Source organism: Trachemys scripta, chromosome 4 (assembly GCF_013100865.1).
Source record: "Trachemys scripta elegans isolate TJP31775 chromosome 4, CAS_Tse_1.0, whole genome shotgun sequence".
Taxonomy (NCBI): domain Eukaryota; kingdom Metazoa; phylum Chordata; order Testudines; family Emydidae; genus Trachemys; species Trachemys scripta.
Genome location: NC_048301.1, coordinates 62744517 through 62758436, shown reverse-complemented (window position 1 = coordinate 62758436; position 13920 = coordinate 62744517). Strand labels below are relative to the sequence as shown.

The 13920-nt window shown below is 42.1% G+C and overlaps 1 protein-coding gene across 3 annotated transcripts in view; it reads left to right on the top strand.

The window, feature by feature from the left end:
* The window catches only part of ZNF106 (zinc finger protein 106), a 76512-nt gene extending 62999 nt beyond the window's left edge, over positions 1-13513 (top strand). For all 3 annotated transcript variants that reach the window (XM_034769173.1, XM_034769172.1, XM_034769174.1), the window contains 5 exons: positions 972-1091; positions 1854-1925; positions 3544-3615; positions 4628-4774; positions 9217-13513. In XM_034769173.1, coding sequence (XP_034625064.1) covers positions 972-1091; positions 1854-1925; positions 3544-3615; positions 4628-4774; positions 9217-9273 — 468 coding nt within the window. In that variant the 3' untranslated portion in view covers positions 9274-13513. The remainder of the gene's footprint in view (positions 1-971; positions 1092-1853; positions 1926-3543; positions 3616-4627; positions 4775-9216) is intronic.
* Positions 13514-13920: the final 407 nt, after the last annotated feature.

The window sequence follows — 13920 nt, the reverse complement described above, 5'->3', positions numbered from 1 at the left end:
CCCTATATCCACAGACCCCTCCTGCCAGAGCCCAGCTGCAAGGCAGCCCCCGGACACCAGTCCCCGTCTTCTCCCCCACGGACCCCAGCTGTGGGGCAGAGCCCAGCCCAGAAACCAGCACCCCCAGAGCCTTTCCTCCCCCCAACTTCTTTACTGTCCTGCCAGGGCACGTGGTGTGTGGCCCTGCCCTTCCTCATCTTTTGCCAGAGTTGGCTGGGTCTCCTAGGCCCTCTCCTTTCCGGAAGAATGAGGATCAAAGAGCGTGTAGCCTCCAGCCCCACCAGGGCTGGGCAATTTGCTCACTGCGAGTTGGGCTCTGCAGAGTCCAATGGCGGCCAGAAATTCTGCATTCCGCAGTGGCACAGAATTGCCCCAGGAATAAGGCTTCTCTCTCTTTCCCTCCCAACCATGTGGCTGTGGGAAAAGAAACTGCAGGGAGGAGTTGGCCTGAGACTGAAGCCAGCAGAGCAGTTGCAGAAGCAGTTTGACCAGGGAGTGTCAGATGCTGCTAAGGTCATCACACTGCTTTCCGCAGTTTTCACACTGAACATTCTTTCTCCTGTGGTGTTTGGCTGTTTGTGTCTCCCCTGCCCTTCTTTTGTTTTTCCATTTAACAAGTTCCCTCCATTAAAGAAAAAACAAACAAAAAAACAAAGGATTTAAATAACAAACAATAAATACAAATAATCATGGCACTAACATGATGTTGCATACTATTACTCTGCTTGTATGTTGTATCCCTTTTCCTGTCGTATCTATTTAGATTGTAAGCTCTTTGGGATAGGGCATTTGTCTTATGATTTGTTTGTGTGGTGTTTTATACAATGAGGCCTTGTTCTTTGTTAGCCCCTAAGCACTTCTGTAATATAATGAATAATAAAACTATTATTTCAATGAGAAACCTGCAGACTTGCTGTTTGCATCTGTTTTCATGATCTAATGGGTGTTCTTTCTTCCTTGTCTTGGCACAGACAGGAGAGTTGGTACGAATCTATAAAGGCCATAATCATGCAGTAACTGTTGTGAACATCTTAGGGAAGGTGATGGTGACTGCTTGCTTAGATAAATTTGTCCGTGTTTATGAGCTACAGGTAAGTTCTGTTCCTAGACATCATTTATTTTCTTATCTATTCCATTTTTTGTACATTTCAGAAGCTCCCAAGCAAAATACCATATTAATTATCTTCCTAGTTTCCAGCCCCTCCCTCTTCTTTTAAAATAATTCAACAGATAATCACTTGCATCAGCCAGGCTGGTTCTCTGGTTGCAGTCATTTTAACTATAGAAGAAACTAACCTTTTATTTTTTTCCAAATGATTCTGGACAATTAGTTTTCTGTTCTTTGAAAGGCTGAGTGGCATGTAGTCTGTCCCTGTAAACTGGATCAGTTTAACAGCCACTCCCTAGTTGTCAGTACTCTCATGCGAAAAACAGGGGTTGGCTTCTCATAGTTGGATTCTCATAGATTCTGCATGTTGACTTGGCAGGAGCTGGGCGGACCAGGGAGGCAATATTCTCAGCCCCTGAAGAACAAATGCTTTTTATTGCTGAACAATTCCTCCAGCTGATTAGTGGTGTTAGGTTCTGAAAGGAGTCCAATCTAGCCATTCAATAGGCCTGAAAGAGTAGACTGAGGAAAACTGGTGGAATCCTTGCCATTAATTAAGAAATTAATAGCACATAGTACAATGTGATTGCAGTGTGTGGCACCCACGAGGCCCTTACAAGTCTCGTGTAATAGTCAGTGCTCCTAACTCTTAAAAAGTCACTGTTGATTATGCAAGCCAATAAAAAATGCCTGCAAAATGACAAACTATTACATGCCCAACGTTTCGTTTTCTTTTCTTCCCAAGTCTCATGACCGTTTGCAAGTCTACGGAGGACACACAGATATGATCATGTGCATGACTATTCATAAGAGCATGGTAACTCTCCTCCTTTCATTGATCTAAAATAGAAAGTCTTGTTTGTTAGCTGATGATAGTGTTGGTTTCAGAGTTTATTGATATCTGTGGTAGATGATTTAATTGTTTTAACTTTCCTGACTGAACTAGAGAGAGGACCATTTAAAATGGCAGTCAAAAGAATAATAATAATAATAATAAAAAATAATAAAGAAAAGCTGTTTATATACCAATGTAGCAATTCTGGAAAATAGTTCATATGCTAAATTGTGTTGGGAAAATTGAGCTGTTTGATTGCTAATCTTGTATCATAATTTCATGACTATAGCTCTATCAGCTAGACATAAGGCATTAATTTAATCTTCATAGTGTGCATCGTTACTATAATCAGAACAGTTAAAGTATTAAAACCCTAAGTAATTCCTGAAGTGTCTCTGTCCTGTTTCAGACATTTCCACTAGCAGCTATATGACTAGATTTAGTAGGACTTCACTCAGTCAAACCACTTCCAACTTTCAGGACCATACTTTCAAATTAACACATGCTGAAGTGCATGAACATTTTTCTGACTGACTTAGGTATACAAATACCCTGATGCACATGAGGTTGTTAGGGTTTATAGTATACACAAAGATCTGAGTACTCGCCTGCTTAAGCTGGACACCCTTAAAAACTCTTGTGAATGTGCAGTTGAAAATTTGTTCCTGAACTTTGATAAAATGAGAATTAAAATGAGAAGTGCTTAATATTTCTGATTTTCAAATTTGTAATAACAAAAGAGTAAAGTGTAGGAAAACCTGAGAACCAATGCACTATGGGAAATGCATATTTTTTTCCTAGCCCCGCTTCTCATGGGGCTGAAGTTGAGATTTAACTGCCCAAACTGTGTGATTGTGGTCCAAGATTTATGCTGTACCATATTTCTGAGATGCTTTAGGCATCTAGACACAAATGAAGCTTCAGATTAGCAGTCAGTGAAGTGTACTATACAATGGACATTCTCTCACTCCTTCTGTATCTGTTTGAACACTAGGGTATAGTCCCTTCCCTGCAGCAGATAGATAATTGATATCTTCTGATAGTGGAAATAAGAAATAACATGTCATATTCTCAACTATCTGTTAGCTTCACATTTCTCCAAAATTACAAATTGAACTATTAGCCATCAGTTTACTGCTGTTTATTAGAGATCAGAAACAGCATACTTCTAGGTGGTCTGTAAACCAGTATCTAAGTCTTGGAAATGTCTTTAAGGGACTCTGTCAGGTTGAAGAATAATTTTTTAACTTACCTGTTAATAACACTACTAAAATTGAAAGGATTTTTACAATCTAATTTACACTATAAACAGCAAAAAAAAAATTGTTTTGCATTTAGTTTGTATATGGAAATAGGCAAGTTAATTTCTCATTTTGGTTCTCTACATGTTTCAGGTGTGCAGCGGGGTTTCTGAAGCAAAACTCTTTCAATTACTTTGTTCAAAAAACAATATTTTTAAATGTTGGATCTAAGAAGTGTTCCAAAGCCTTAAATGCATAGGCTTTCCACTTCACATGTTTCATACTTGGTCTTTTTGCCTGTTATCTCTTTTAAAAACACATCTTTATTTTTTTTCTCTTTCATAATTTTTTCTTCACAGATCTATACTGGCTGCTACGATGGCAGCGTCCAAGCTGTGCGGCTTAACCTGATGCAGAATTACCGTTGCTGGGTAAAGAACAAAGCATTTCTAGTGTTCAGTTCTTTATCCTTCTTTATTATAGTTTCTAGACCAATCTCCTGTGTCTGGACAGAAATCAAGGGATGGAATAGATTCATTTTCATGATTTTTTTAGAGCACTCTTTTGGTTTAGCCAGTCACACATCTTTTAAGCTCCACTGTGAAAATAGTTTAACCTCTGGGAGCAGCTGCCTTGCCAGGAACCCTGTAGTAGATGGCAGGTGCTGAGTTTTGAGGTAGATAAGTGATCGTTTTTAAAAATCTTTCTCTTATATTGACTGTTTCAAGCTGAGTGTGTGGCACATGCCAACTTATGAAACAAAAAGCTTTTACTTTACTGCACCCACTGTGCACAGAAACAGTTGCACTAATGTTAGCAACATTAGTCTTGTATCTAAATCTTGTTTTGTTTTCTTTAAAAAGAAAAACCTCTTACCTCCTGTTTTTCTGGCCCACTAGATATTTCCAGTTGCACAATGATGTTGTAGTGCCAAAGAAGTGCACTTTTGTTTCTGATGAATTTTCATGCTGGCAAGTTTAATGGCTGTAAAGCTCCATTGAGAGCCCATTTGTTCTAGACTTAGCTTGACTAGAAAAGACAAAACAGGGCTTCATGCTACTGTTGCACCAATTTCATTCCTCCCTAAAACTGGTGCTAATGGAACCATAGAATCATACCGTTCGAAGGGACAGCAAGAGTCATCTAGTCTAAACCCCTGCCAAGAATTTGTTGCGGCTAAACCACTCACCCTTCCTTTGAAAACCTCCAGTTAAGAAGCTTCCACAACCTCCCAAAGCAGTTTGGAGATGTGGGCTCTGTAGTTTGATATGAGGAAGGATGAAGTTTGGAGACCGTGTGTGAGAAACTCTTTTTGGTGGAATATTGTTGGGCAGCAGGAATGAAAGCATTATCTGACTTCTCTTTCTCTTCCCCTCCTCCCTCACCTCGCCCCCGCGCCTCCCTCTCTTCCCCCCGGCTTATTATGATACACTCTCCCACCAGTGGCATGGATGTTCACTGATATTTGGAGTTGTGGACCACCTGAAACAACACTTGCTAACAGATCACACCAACCCACATTTTCAGACCCTAAAATGTCGCTGGAAGAACTGCGATGCCTTTTTCACTTCCAGGAAAGGTTCCAAGCAGGTATGTGGTGAAGAAATTGGATTTGCATGGTCGTCTGGCGAAAAGCGGAGTAAGAAAGTATACAGGATGATAGAATCTTGAATATAAAGTACAGATTATGTTACCATAATTCGGACTTGCTTATTTTCCATGTAGGACCCTACTAATGGTCAAATCCTGATAGCCTCCGTCATGCAGATAGTTTAATTGAATTCAGTAAAAGTATTTATATAAGTAAGTTCAGCAGGACTTGACCCTCAATATAGAATTCCCAGTACAGCCTTAGTCTATTCTAAGACACATGGTCATTTTAAAACTGTGTAAAATAAGACACACAATTTGTTGCTGATAGTTCCCACAATGTGGTTGGCATTTTCCAAATATTAAAGAAGCCACTGTACTTGTGCCGAGGAATGGAAACTTGCCTTTTAAAGAAAAGCGTAACTGTTTCCTTTTTAACTGGGTTTTTATTCCATGATTTGCTGTCTTTTAAGTGGAAAATAATATTTTCTTTTTCCCGGATGTTGTTTTTCTCCATTTTTGAAAAGCGTTCCTTCTTGGAACAGACCTAAAGAAAACCAGCCATGTTCATTTTAACAAATTAAATACAGATGATGCAAAGAGATTTCTGAGTCAGTGTTAGCACATCTGGGAAGAATTGTGGTTTTCATTGGACAGAACTAGAAAAAGGGAGTACGAGAGCCTGACGTTACCTGGATTAAAGTATAAAGGAAAATCTGCCATGCTTAGCAATGAAACCATTCTGATTCTAAGCAGTTTAAGCTGTTAGAGTCTGCCTTCTTTTTGTTGAATGCTATAAAAAGTACACAATGAAGAGGTTTGTTTGAGGACTGAAAAGCAGAACTGAAGTCTTTCATCATTCTTCTAAAATCTATATACAGTGAAAACAGCCCACCAAGAGCAAATCTCAAAAATTCTAAATTAAATTGTGGCTTGGAGATGAGAAGGAATATATAATCATAGGGCCAGACTTTGCCACCTTCCTTTTTTCTTTAAGGATAGGATTGTTCACTGAACTGCATACCATTCAATATGAGTGGGGTGGCAGAATGTAATCCAAATTAGTTGTGTGAAAACTGATAATAGCTGGATGTCCATTGAGATTACTGATGTACTTTTTATATTTTATACTTCAGAAAGGGAAGGGAATTGGCCTCTAAAAGTATTCATGGGTAAGGCTGTGTTTTAGTCATTGGTATTTTTAGTAAAAGTCATGGATCGGTCACAGGCAGTAAACAAAAATTCACGGCCTGTGACCTGTCCATGACTTTTACTATATACCCCTGACTAAAATGAGGGTGTATGTGTGTTAGGGTTGGGGTGCAGATGCTAGGGGGAAGGGACTGGGGGTGCTGTGGATGCTCAGGAGGGGTGCTGCAGGTATGTGGGGGGGAGGGTTGGTGGGGCTGGGACAGATTCCCTACCCAGCTCCTGGGAAGCTGCAAGCTCCAGCTCCTAGCTCCATGTGCTGCCTCCGCTCTGCCCCAACCTCCAGTTCTGCATCTCCCATTGGCTGGGAACCGCAGCCAGTGGGAGCTGCGGGGGCAGTGCCTGTGGGCAGGGGCAGCACACAGAGCTAAGAGATGAGGGAGGGGAGTTCCTGTCCCCCTTCTGGGGAGCCCCCCCCCAGATAAGACCCCCCAGCCCTGAGCCCCCCCCCCCAACTTAAACTCCTGCTGCGGGGGGTGGGGGTGGAGGGCGCAAGCGCAAGACTGTCCCAGCAGTGTCTGGTGCGACTGGCCCAAGGGCTGCCCGAGCTGCTCAGACAGCTCCCAGATCAATAGCACAGGCCACTGGAGACGGAAAGTAACAGAATCCATGATCTCTGTGACAAACACCGAGCCTTATTAATGGCTATCAAATTGTGCATGTAACTAGTATTTGTAATCATGTGATCTTACCAATTACCCTCCTTCTCTCTCCACTGTTCTCCCTCCCCCATTCCCACGTACTGTTTACATTCCCTTGTTGCATCTTTAATTCTACTATAAGCTCTTTGGGGCTGGAATCATGTCTCCTACATATTTTACTCCTGGGGGGATTCTGCACCAAAAAATTCTGTGAAATTCTCCATACTTTTTAAATTGCTCAGACTTCCACACATGGAAGTCGTACAGTTTTACTAATCATTGTCCTGGACCTGGCTGGGGACTTTGGGAAGTACTTGCTTCTGATTGTCCTGACTTTTTATTGACTGCTTGGTAAATGTTTTTTATTTGCCCTCAAACTCTTTTTTTTTTTTTTTTTTAATGGGTAAGTAAAATAAATCCTGAGCTGTAATCTAACCCCATTGTGCCACTTTGGCACAGGAAAAAAGTGAGAAAGCACATAGATCTTCCTAGCTGATTCCCTTACTGTCATTTATCATAAGGCTCCTGGCAATGTAGGGAACTTCAAACTTTCACAGGTTTTATGCTCCTAGGGGAATTAACTGAGAATGGGAACAGTAAACTAACAATAGCAACATTAACAACCTATAACGTTAACAGTCAGGCTGCTACATTTCTGCCTTGGAGAATGAGATCAATTAACCATCAACAGCAACTTTAACAATGTTACTAAGATGATGTTAAAAATAAATTGTGAACAGAGTTTGAGCATAGAAGTTTCTGGTTATCAGGGAATAACGTACAGATTATCGAGGGTGCAAAGTTTGGTTTGAGATAAGGTGCCATGAGGAATACATAATCTGCACGCTGCTAGTGCATCAGAGAATGAATCAATTAACTCAGGCATGGCTGCTACATTTGTGCCTCTAGCCTGCCTTGTGCATAATAAAAAGCCCTACCCTTCCACACCAGTGAGCTGCAGTAGCAAGGGAGAGGGACAGAGTGTCTGTCTCTCTCTCTCTCGTTGGCACACATGTACACCCAGCCCCACCCCACCCCCCTCCGATGGTGATCACGCAGGCATGCACATCCAGCCCCCTGCTCCCATCCCTGAGGCTGCTCCAGGCACGCTGGAACAGATGGGCTGCCGGGGAAGAGGCACATGCCCCCAGCAGATTTTTTTTTTGCGTTTTTCTGCGCAGGGGGCACAGAAAAATGTGAGCCATACGAATTCTGCATCCATGCAGGGGCACAGAATCCCCCCATGAGTTATATTTATACAGTGCCTAGCAAGTGACCACTTCCCTCAATATAGCATCCCAGGGAAGATGATAAATAAGACAAAGCTGATCCCTACAGTATATCACTAGACCAGGGGTGGGCAAACTATGGCCCGTGGGCCTGAGCAGGCCCCTCACGGGATCTGGCCCACGGGATTGCCCCCTGTGATGCCGTTGGCCACACACTGCTCTCAGAAGCAGTCAGCATCACTTCCCTGCGGCCCCTGGGCGGGGGGGGAGGGTGGGGCAGAGGGCTCTGTGCGTTGCCCTTGCCTCCAGGCACTGCTCCAATGGGAGCTTCAGGGGAGGTACCTGGAGGCGCAGCAAGAGCAGCGCACGCGGAGCCCTCCCCTTCTCTCCCCCCCCCACCCGCTCCCAGGGGCCGCAGCTCTTCCTGGAGCGGCGCGGCATGGGGCCAGGGCAGGCATACAAGGAGCCTGCCCTGGCCCCGGTGCGCGCTGCTGCCAACCCGGAGCCGCTTTAGGTAAGCGATGCCAGGCCAGAGCCTGAACCCCGCTTGCACCCCGCCCCCCAACTCTCTGCCCTAAACCCCCTGCCTGCACCTCGCAGCCCTCCTGCACTCCACCCCCCTGCCCTGAGCTCCCTCCCGCAGTCTGCACCCCTGCCCTGAGCCCGCTCCTGAACTCTGCACTCCTCCTCTACCCCAATCCCTTGCCCTGAGCCCCTTCCTGCACACCGCACCCCCTCCCACACCCCAACCCCCTGCCCCGGCCCTGCATACAATTTCCCCACCCAGATGTGGCCCTCGGCCCAAAAAGTTTGCCCACCCCTGCACTAGACACTTCCATTTCAGTGGCCTGCTAAACCCAGCATTGTGAGTTCAATCCTTGAGGGGGCCATTTAGGGATCTGGGGCAAAATCAGTACTTGGTCCTGCTAGTGAAGGCAGGGGACTGGACTCGATGACCTTTCAAGGTCCCTTGCAGTTCTATGAGATAGGTATATATCTCCATTCCCCTTGGCGACTGTAGTCAGATTTGTGATGGTTACAATTATGTTTAAATTAGCAGTTGCTTGCAGCATTCTATTAATTTCCCCCCAAATAGTATGGACAGGGATTATCTGAGAACCTTACTAGTTAAATTTTCTATAAACACCCTCTCCTCCCCCCGAAGCTTTTAGCATAGTTTTTATAATGCTGTTCTACCATAGTTCATGTCTTGCTTGCTAGGCACCTTGATATGGATTGCCGGGTGTTAATATCTTCTGCAAGCCAGTGATTTCTTAATGTGTTCAGAATGCTGTGCACCGTGGCTTCTAGAACCCTTTGCAGTCATTCTTTAATGACTTGTTCTCTGTTCCTCTCCCTCTAGGATGCTGCAGGACACATTGAAAGACATGCCAAGGATGACAGCAGAATCGACTCATGAAGCTTTTCACCTCCCATATTGGGAAGTAATTTTATACATCAGAACTATTCCATACATCATTCACCTCTTGTCCCGTCCTCTTTCCTCCTCCTTTTCCTCCTTGGAGTGGAAAAAGGGAGTGGAGCCTAACTGCCGTACTACAGAGACTGCATTTCACATGCAACTCTGTAGAAATGGGAGCGGCCCATTAACTTTCAGACCAAACTGTGTTCAGTTTTTATTCATCAGAAGACACTATGAGCATCCCCTCTTGTGTGCCCATTTGAAGTGCATTCTGTGCATCTAAGATTGGGCATTCAGAGCGTTATTCTGACTGAGATAAAACTAGGTGCCAGCATTCAATAATACCTTCAAAGGTGCAAGGATTTAACCAAGGCGAGTAATGTTCAACTGTTTCATGTTGTATGCAAATCCCACACATGCTTTCATTTTTTAGCCAATTTTAATAAAATATTTCTAACTAGAAAGGCACAAGTTCCACAGAGAGTTAGCACTGAATTTCCATTACAAATGTTGGCTGTCCTCATAAAACTATATAGTATTTTAATGGGAAACTGGAATGAAGTGGTTCCTTTTTTTTTTTTAATGTTGACTGCAATTTATGCTTTGACATTTTGATTATTCTTTGTTTAAAGGTTGCTCTGATTGGTAAAATGCACAGTGACTGACTGGATTTCACTGTCCTGCACATTACATTCTCTAAGGAGATTTGTGATGAGGGCAGACACTTTTTTGAGAGGTGTTGCAGCCGCAAAGCAGCCTGACTTCTTCCTTCATACACCCCCTTAGTGATCTCTAACAAATTAAAAGACTAGGGACCTTAGTGGCAGACGGTACAGAGAGTAATGCCAGCTTTGTATTTTGCATTTTGACAACCACTACTGTCTTGATACACAAGAGCTGGATTCCTGATTTTTGGTAGTTTATTTTGGCAGATTTCATAACTTACTTTAGTTGAGATCTCACATAGAATTTTGTTGACTGGCACTGCAATCCTGTCTCTTTATGAAAGTCAGTTTACTGAGCAGATGCACAGGCACCACATGTCTGAACACAGCCATTTTGGTGTTGCTCTGTTTCCAGTGTAAACTGACTTTATTTGCATCAGCTTCGCAGTCACTCGAGTTTATCATGGAAGTGTGCAACAGAGAGCTGCTGGGTGTGGAGCAGGATTTTAGAGTCCAAGGATCTCAAGCAGAAGCTGAGGGTACAAAGTGCATATCATCTGTAGAAGACTTCATTCTACGAATGCTTTTAAGATACCGCAAACTGCCATAAAGGGAAGGCCATGCTTATTGTTTCCAGTGGTCTGATTTGCTCCTTACTTACTCCTGAGGGGGACTGAAATCTCATTTGTCCAGCAGGAACTGCAAAATAGAAAAGGCTGTTTGCGGGATTGGTCCCTCCCCGCCCCCATCCTTTCCCTATTCCCCACACACCTTCTAGGTCATGAGACTAAGTGAAGGTAGCAAAGGGTGATCTTCCCTCCCTTTTAATACCAGCTCAGTACAGGAAAGTAAGAGTTCTCACTTGCTGTGGCCTATGGATGGAGTACTTTAAGTGCCAGTCTAATTCAAGGAGCTCTCTGAGCAGTGTAATTTTTGTGTGCGCGTGGTGGGATTTTTTGGCAACTCAATCTTAAAGCAGAAGGCTGTGGAAGGCTTACAAAACACCTCCTAAACCACTGACATTCAGGAGCTTTCACACAATAGGAAAGTTGCATGCAAAGGTCTGGAAGAAACAATGTGAATTTTTTAGGATATTCTTAGCAGAATGTGATTTGAAGCGAAGGTACAGAGCCATGTGTATAAGGACAAGCTTGTGGAGTGCATTTTGAGGACTGGTGTGCGTGTGCATTTTATTACTTTTCCTTGTGGTACTTTGCACTGTTTCCCCATTTCTTTAATATGTTGGGAAACTGTCAATGACTGTGTTTGCAAGAATGTGTGAATGTTCTTTGCACTATATTAAGTATTGCAAGATATGCCGTTCTCACACTTTTCATTTGTGTTCCTGACTACTTTTATAAGGGGCGGGAGGGGGGGGGGCTTAAAGTTAGATGAGAGTGAACAAAGATTTCCAACTCTTTTTAGTTAATTTCAAGACATCTGAAATCTTTTCTTTGGTTAACCTTTTTAAACTATCCTCCCAGTGTAGTTGGAATTGATGAAATGTAGCTTTCTGTTATGCCAGAAGGAGAGAACTAACTGTGATTCCCATCTGGGTGCCTAAGTTTGGTAGCTTACAAAGAAACAGATGTTGATTAAATATTAGAATTAGTGGTGGTCAGGGGAAATTATGTAGGTGGATGAGCTTTACAAAAGTTTTAGCAGCATATTCATAAGTTGTCTGTAGTTACTTTTGGGGTTCAGAGAAAAAGGTTATACCATTTTGCTGCATCGCAAATTTCCATGAGAGAGCCCTAAGCCACAAAACTGCCATGAAGATCTGAACTTCCCCAAAGTTGAGGGGCATTTGGATATGGGGTTCAGTTTTGGGCCCATCTGTATTATCCACTTTCCTACCTGTTCAACTGGAAATCTGTGTGGATTTAATTAATGACCACTTGGTTCTTCCAGGCACTAAAAAAATTGCAGGGACAGTAGTTCTTTAAATTTAAAATCTGGATTTATTAGGCAAATTTGGTCCCCCATCCCTGAACCCACACAGGAGTGGGATATCTGGCATTCCTCCACTCAAAGAACTACTAGAAATTTGCCTTGGGAAAGGGGAATATTTGTTGGAAGAATAGATGTCTCTAGGAAAGCAATACTACACATCTGAAGCAGTGTTCAAGACTGTATTTGGCTTTTCTTGAAAGGAAAGAGTTAAAAATAAAGTAACTAGAGGAAAGTGGGGCTTTATTTTTATTTTTTCTTATATATTGGCTAAGGGCTGTGTATGGTGTATAACTAAAATATGATGGTCTTAATGGAGTGCATAGCACCACTCCCTGCTGCCGCCGCCGCCCCCCCTTACCCCCAACAATACTGATACTTTGCTTATGCCATGACCATGTTTAGTGGGTTTAAGTGTTCAGAACATGATCGTGTTGTGGTAACATAGGAAATAGGTTATGTATCACAGAAGATAATCTTCAGGAAACCTTTCCATTGTAAATCTTTTTTTTTTTTTTTTTTTTTTTTAAAGAATCTGGGAATTCCACATGATGTTCGCCTACTCCACCTCCAATCACAAGGAGGAGAGAATAAATGGAGTAGCTCTAAAAGGTGTTACCATCTTCTAGCTATATCCCAAATTACAATTTATTTGTTCTCAGAAAACAGCAGTTGAATTGGTAGATACATTATCAATATTGTTGCTTTTCAGTCATCTTTTTCCCTCCCAATTGCAGGGCCTTAATGGAAGAAATGGTAGCTAGTTGATGATGATTTAGTATTTCTCACCCCTGCCCTCCAAGATGCCTTAATTACTGAGCTGTGGTCAGCAAGGACCATTTTTGAGGTAGATGGGGGATTTTTCAGTTCATTGATATAAAAATGCATTAAATACCCCAGCTTCTGTTTGCCTTCTTGTGGCAAGTGTTTAGAATGCAGACTTCAAAAATGCGTGGTCAAAATATAAGATGATAAATGGAATTTGTTGTAAAAGCCTGTTGCTAAACAGCACAAGTTTGGCTGCAAAGTTTTCTGTGCATATTTGCAGACCTTCACACTGCAACACTGCTGGATCAAAACAAACAAAGAAAACAACAAAACCTATAAATGCAAATCAAGTTCTAGCAAACATTGGATTCCTGTGGATAAATCTGTGGTCATGACAGGATGACTTCCCTTTTGTGACTAAACACAAATACTAGATGAAATTTAAGATGTTTTCAGGTATGTATGGTACTACCGCCTGGACATAGTCTAGATAGTCCCAAATTGTAGAATATGCAAGCAGGATTATTGAAATTGTTTCAGTTATTGTTTGTAAAATATTTATTAGTAAAAATAAAAAGCAAACTGTATAGGTGAAGTGTTTTTTTAATATGTGCCTGCCAGCTTCTCCAACTTCATTTTGTTACAAATGTTAAACCTAGTCTTTGGAAGAATGAAAGTGGGATAAAACAATGTGGCTTTTTAGTATTTCATAAGTAAAGCTGTGTGGATCATGTGCACAGAATGACTTGGTCTTTCCTCTTTCATTTTGGTGCAAAGCTGTGAACATATTAATGGAACTTTATAAAGCAAAACAAACAAAAAAAAAAGGAAAAAATAAAAGTTCTTTATACTAAGGTGTTCTGTCTCAGTTTAATACATTCTGAATGGAATTAATTCCTTCACTGGATAATTTAGAATGATTTAATCTATCAGCTCTGTGTGATAGCTTTTATATGGAATGACCAGAAAGTGTAACATTAATGTGTGCTTCCAATTGGGAAATAAAGACTGTGGATTTACCACTGGACTGGAATACAGATACCCTTGTGTTCTGGCCTGCCTTGCTAGAGCTGCCATGTCACCTTAGGCAAGTTACTTAACCTTTCTCTAATATTTAAGTACCTCATGTGGATGGTGAGGATTAGTAAATGTTCTTACAGCATTTTGAACATAAAGGCCAACAGTTTCAAACCTGGGTGCCTAAAGTTAGGCTTGTAACTAGGTAGGCATCTACATATTTTTTTCCAGTGGTGCTGAATGG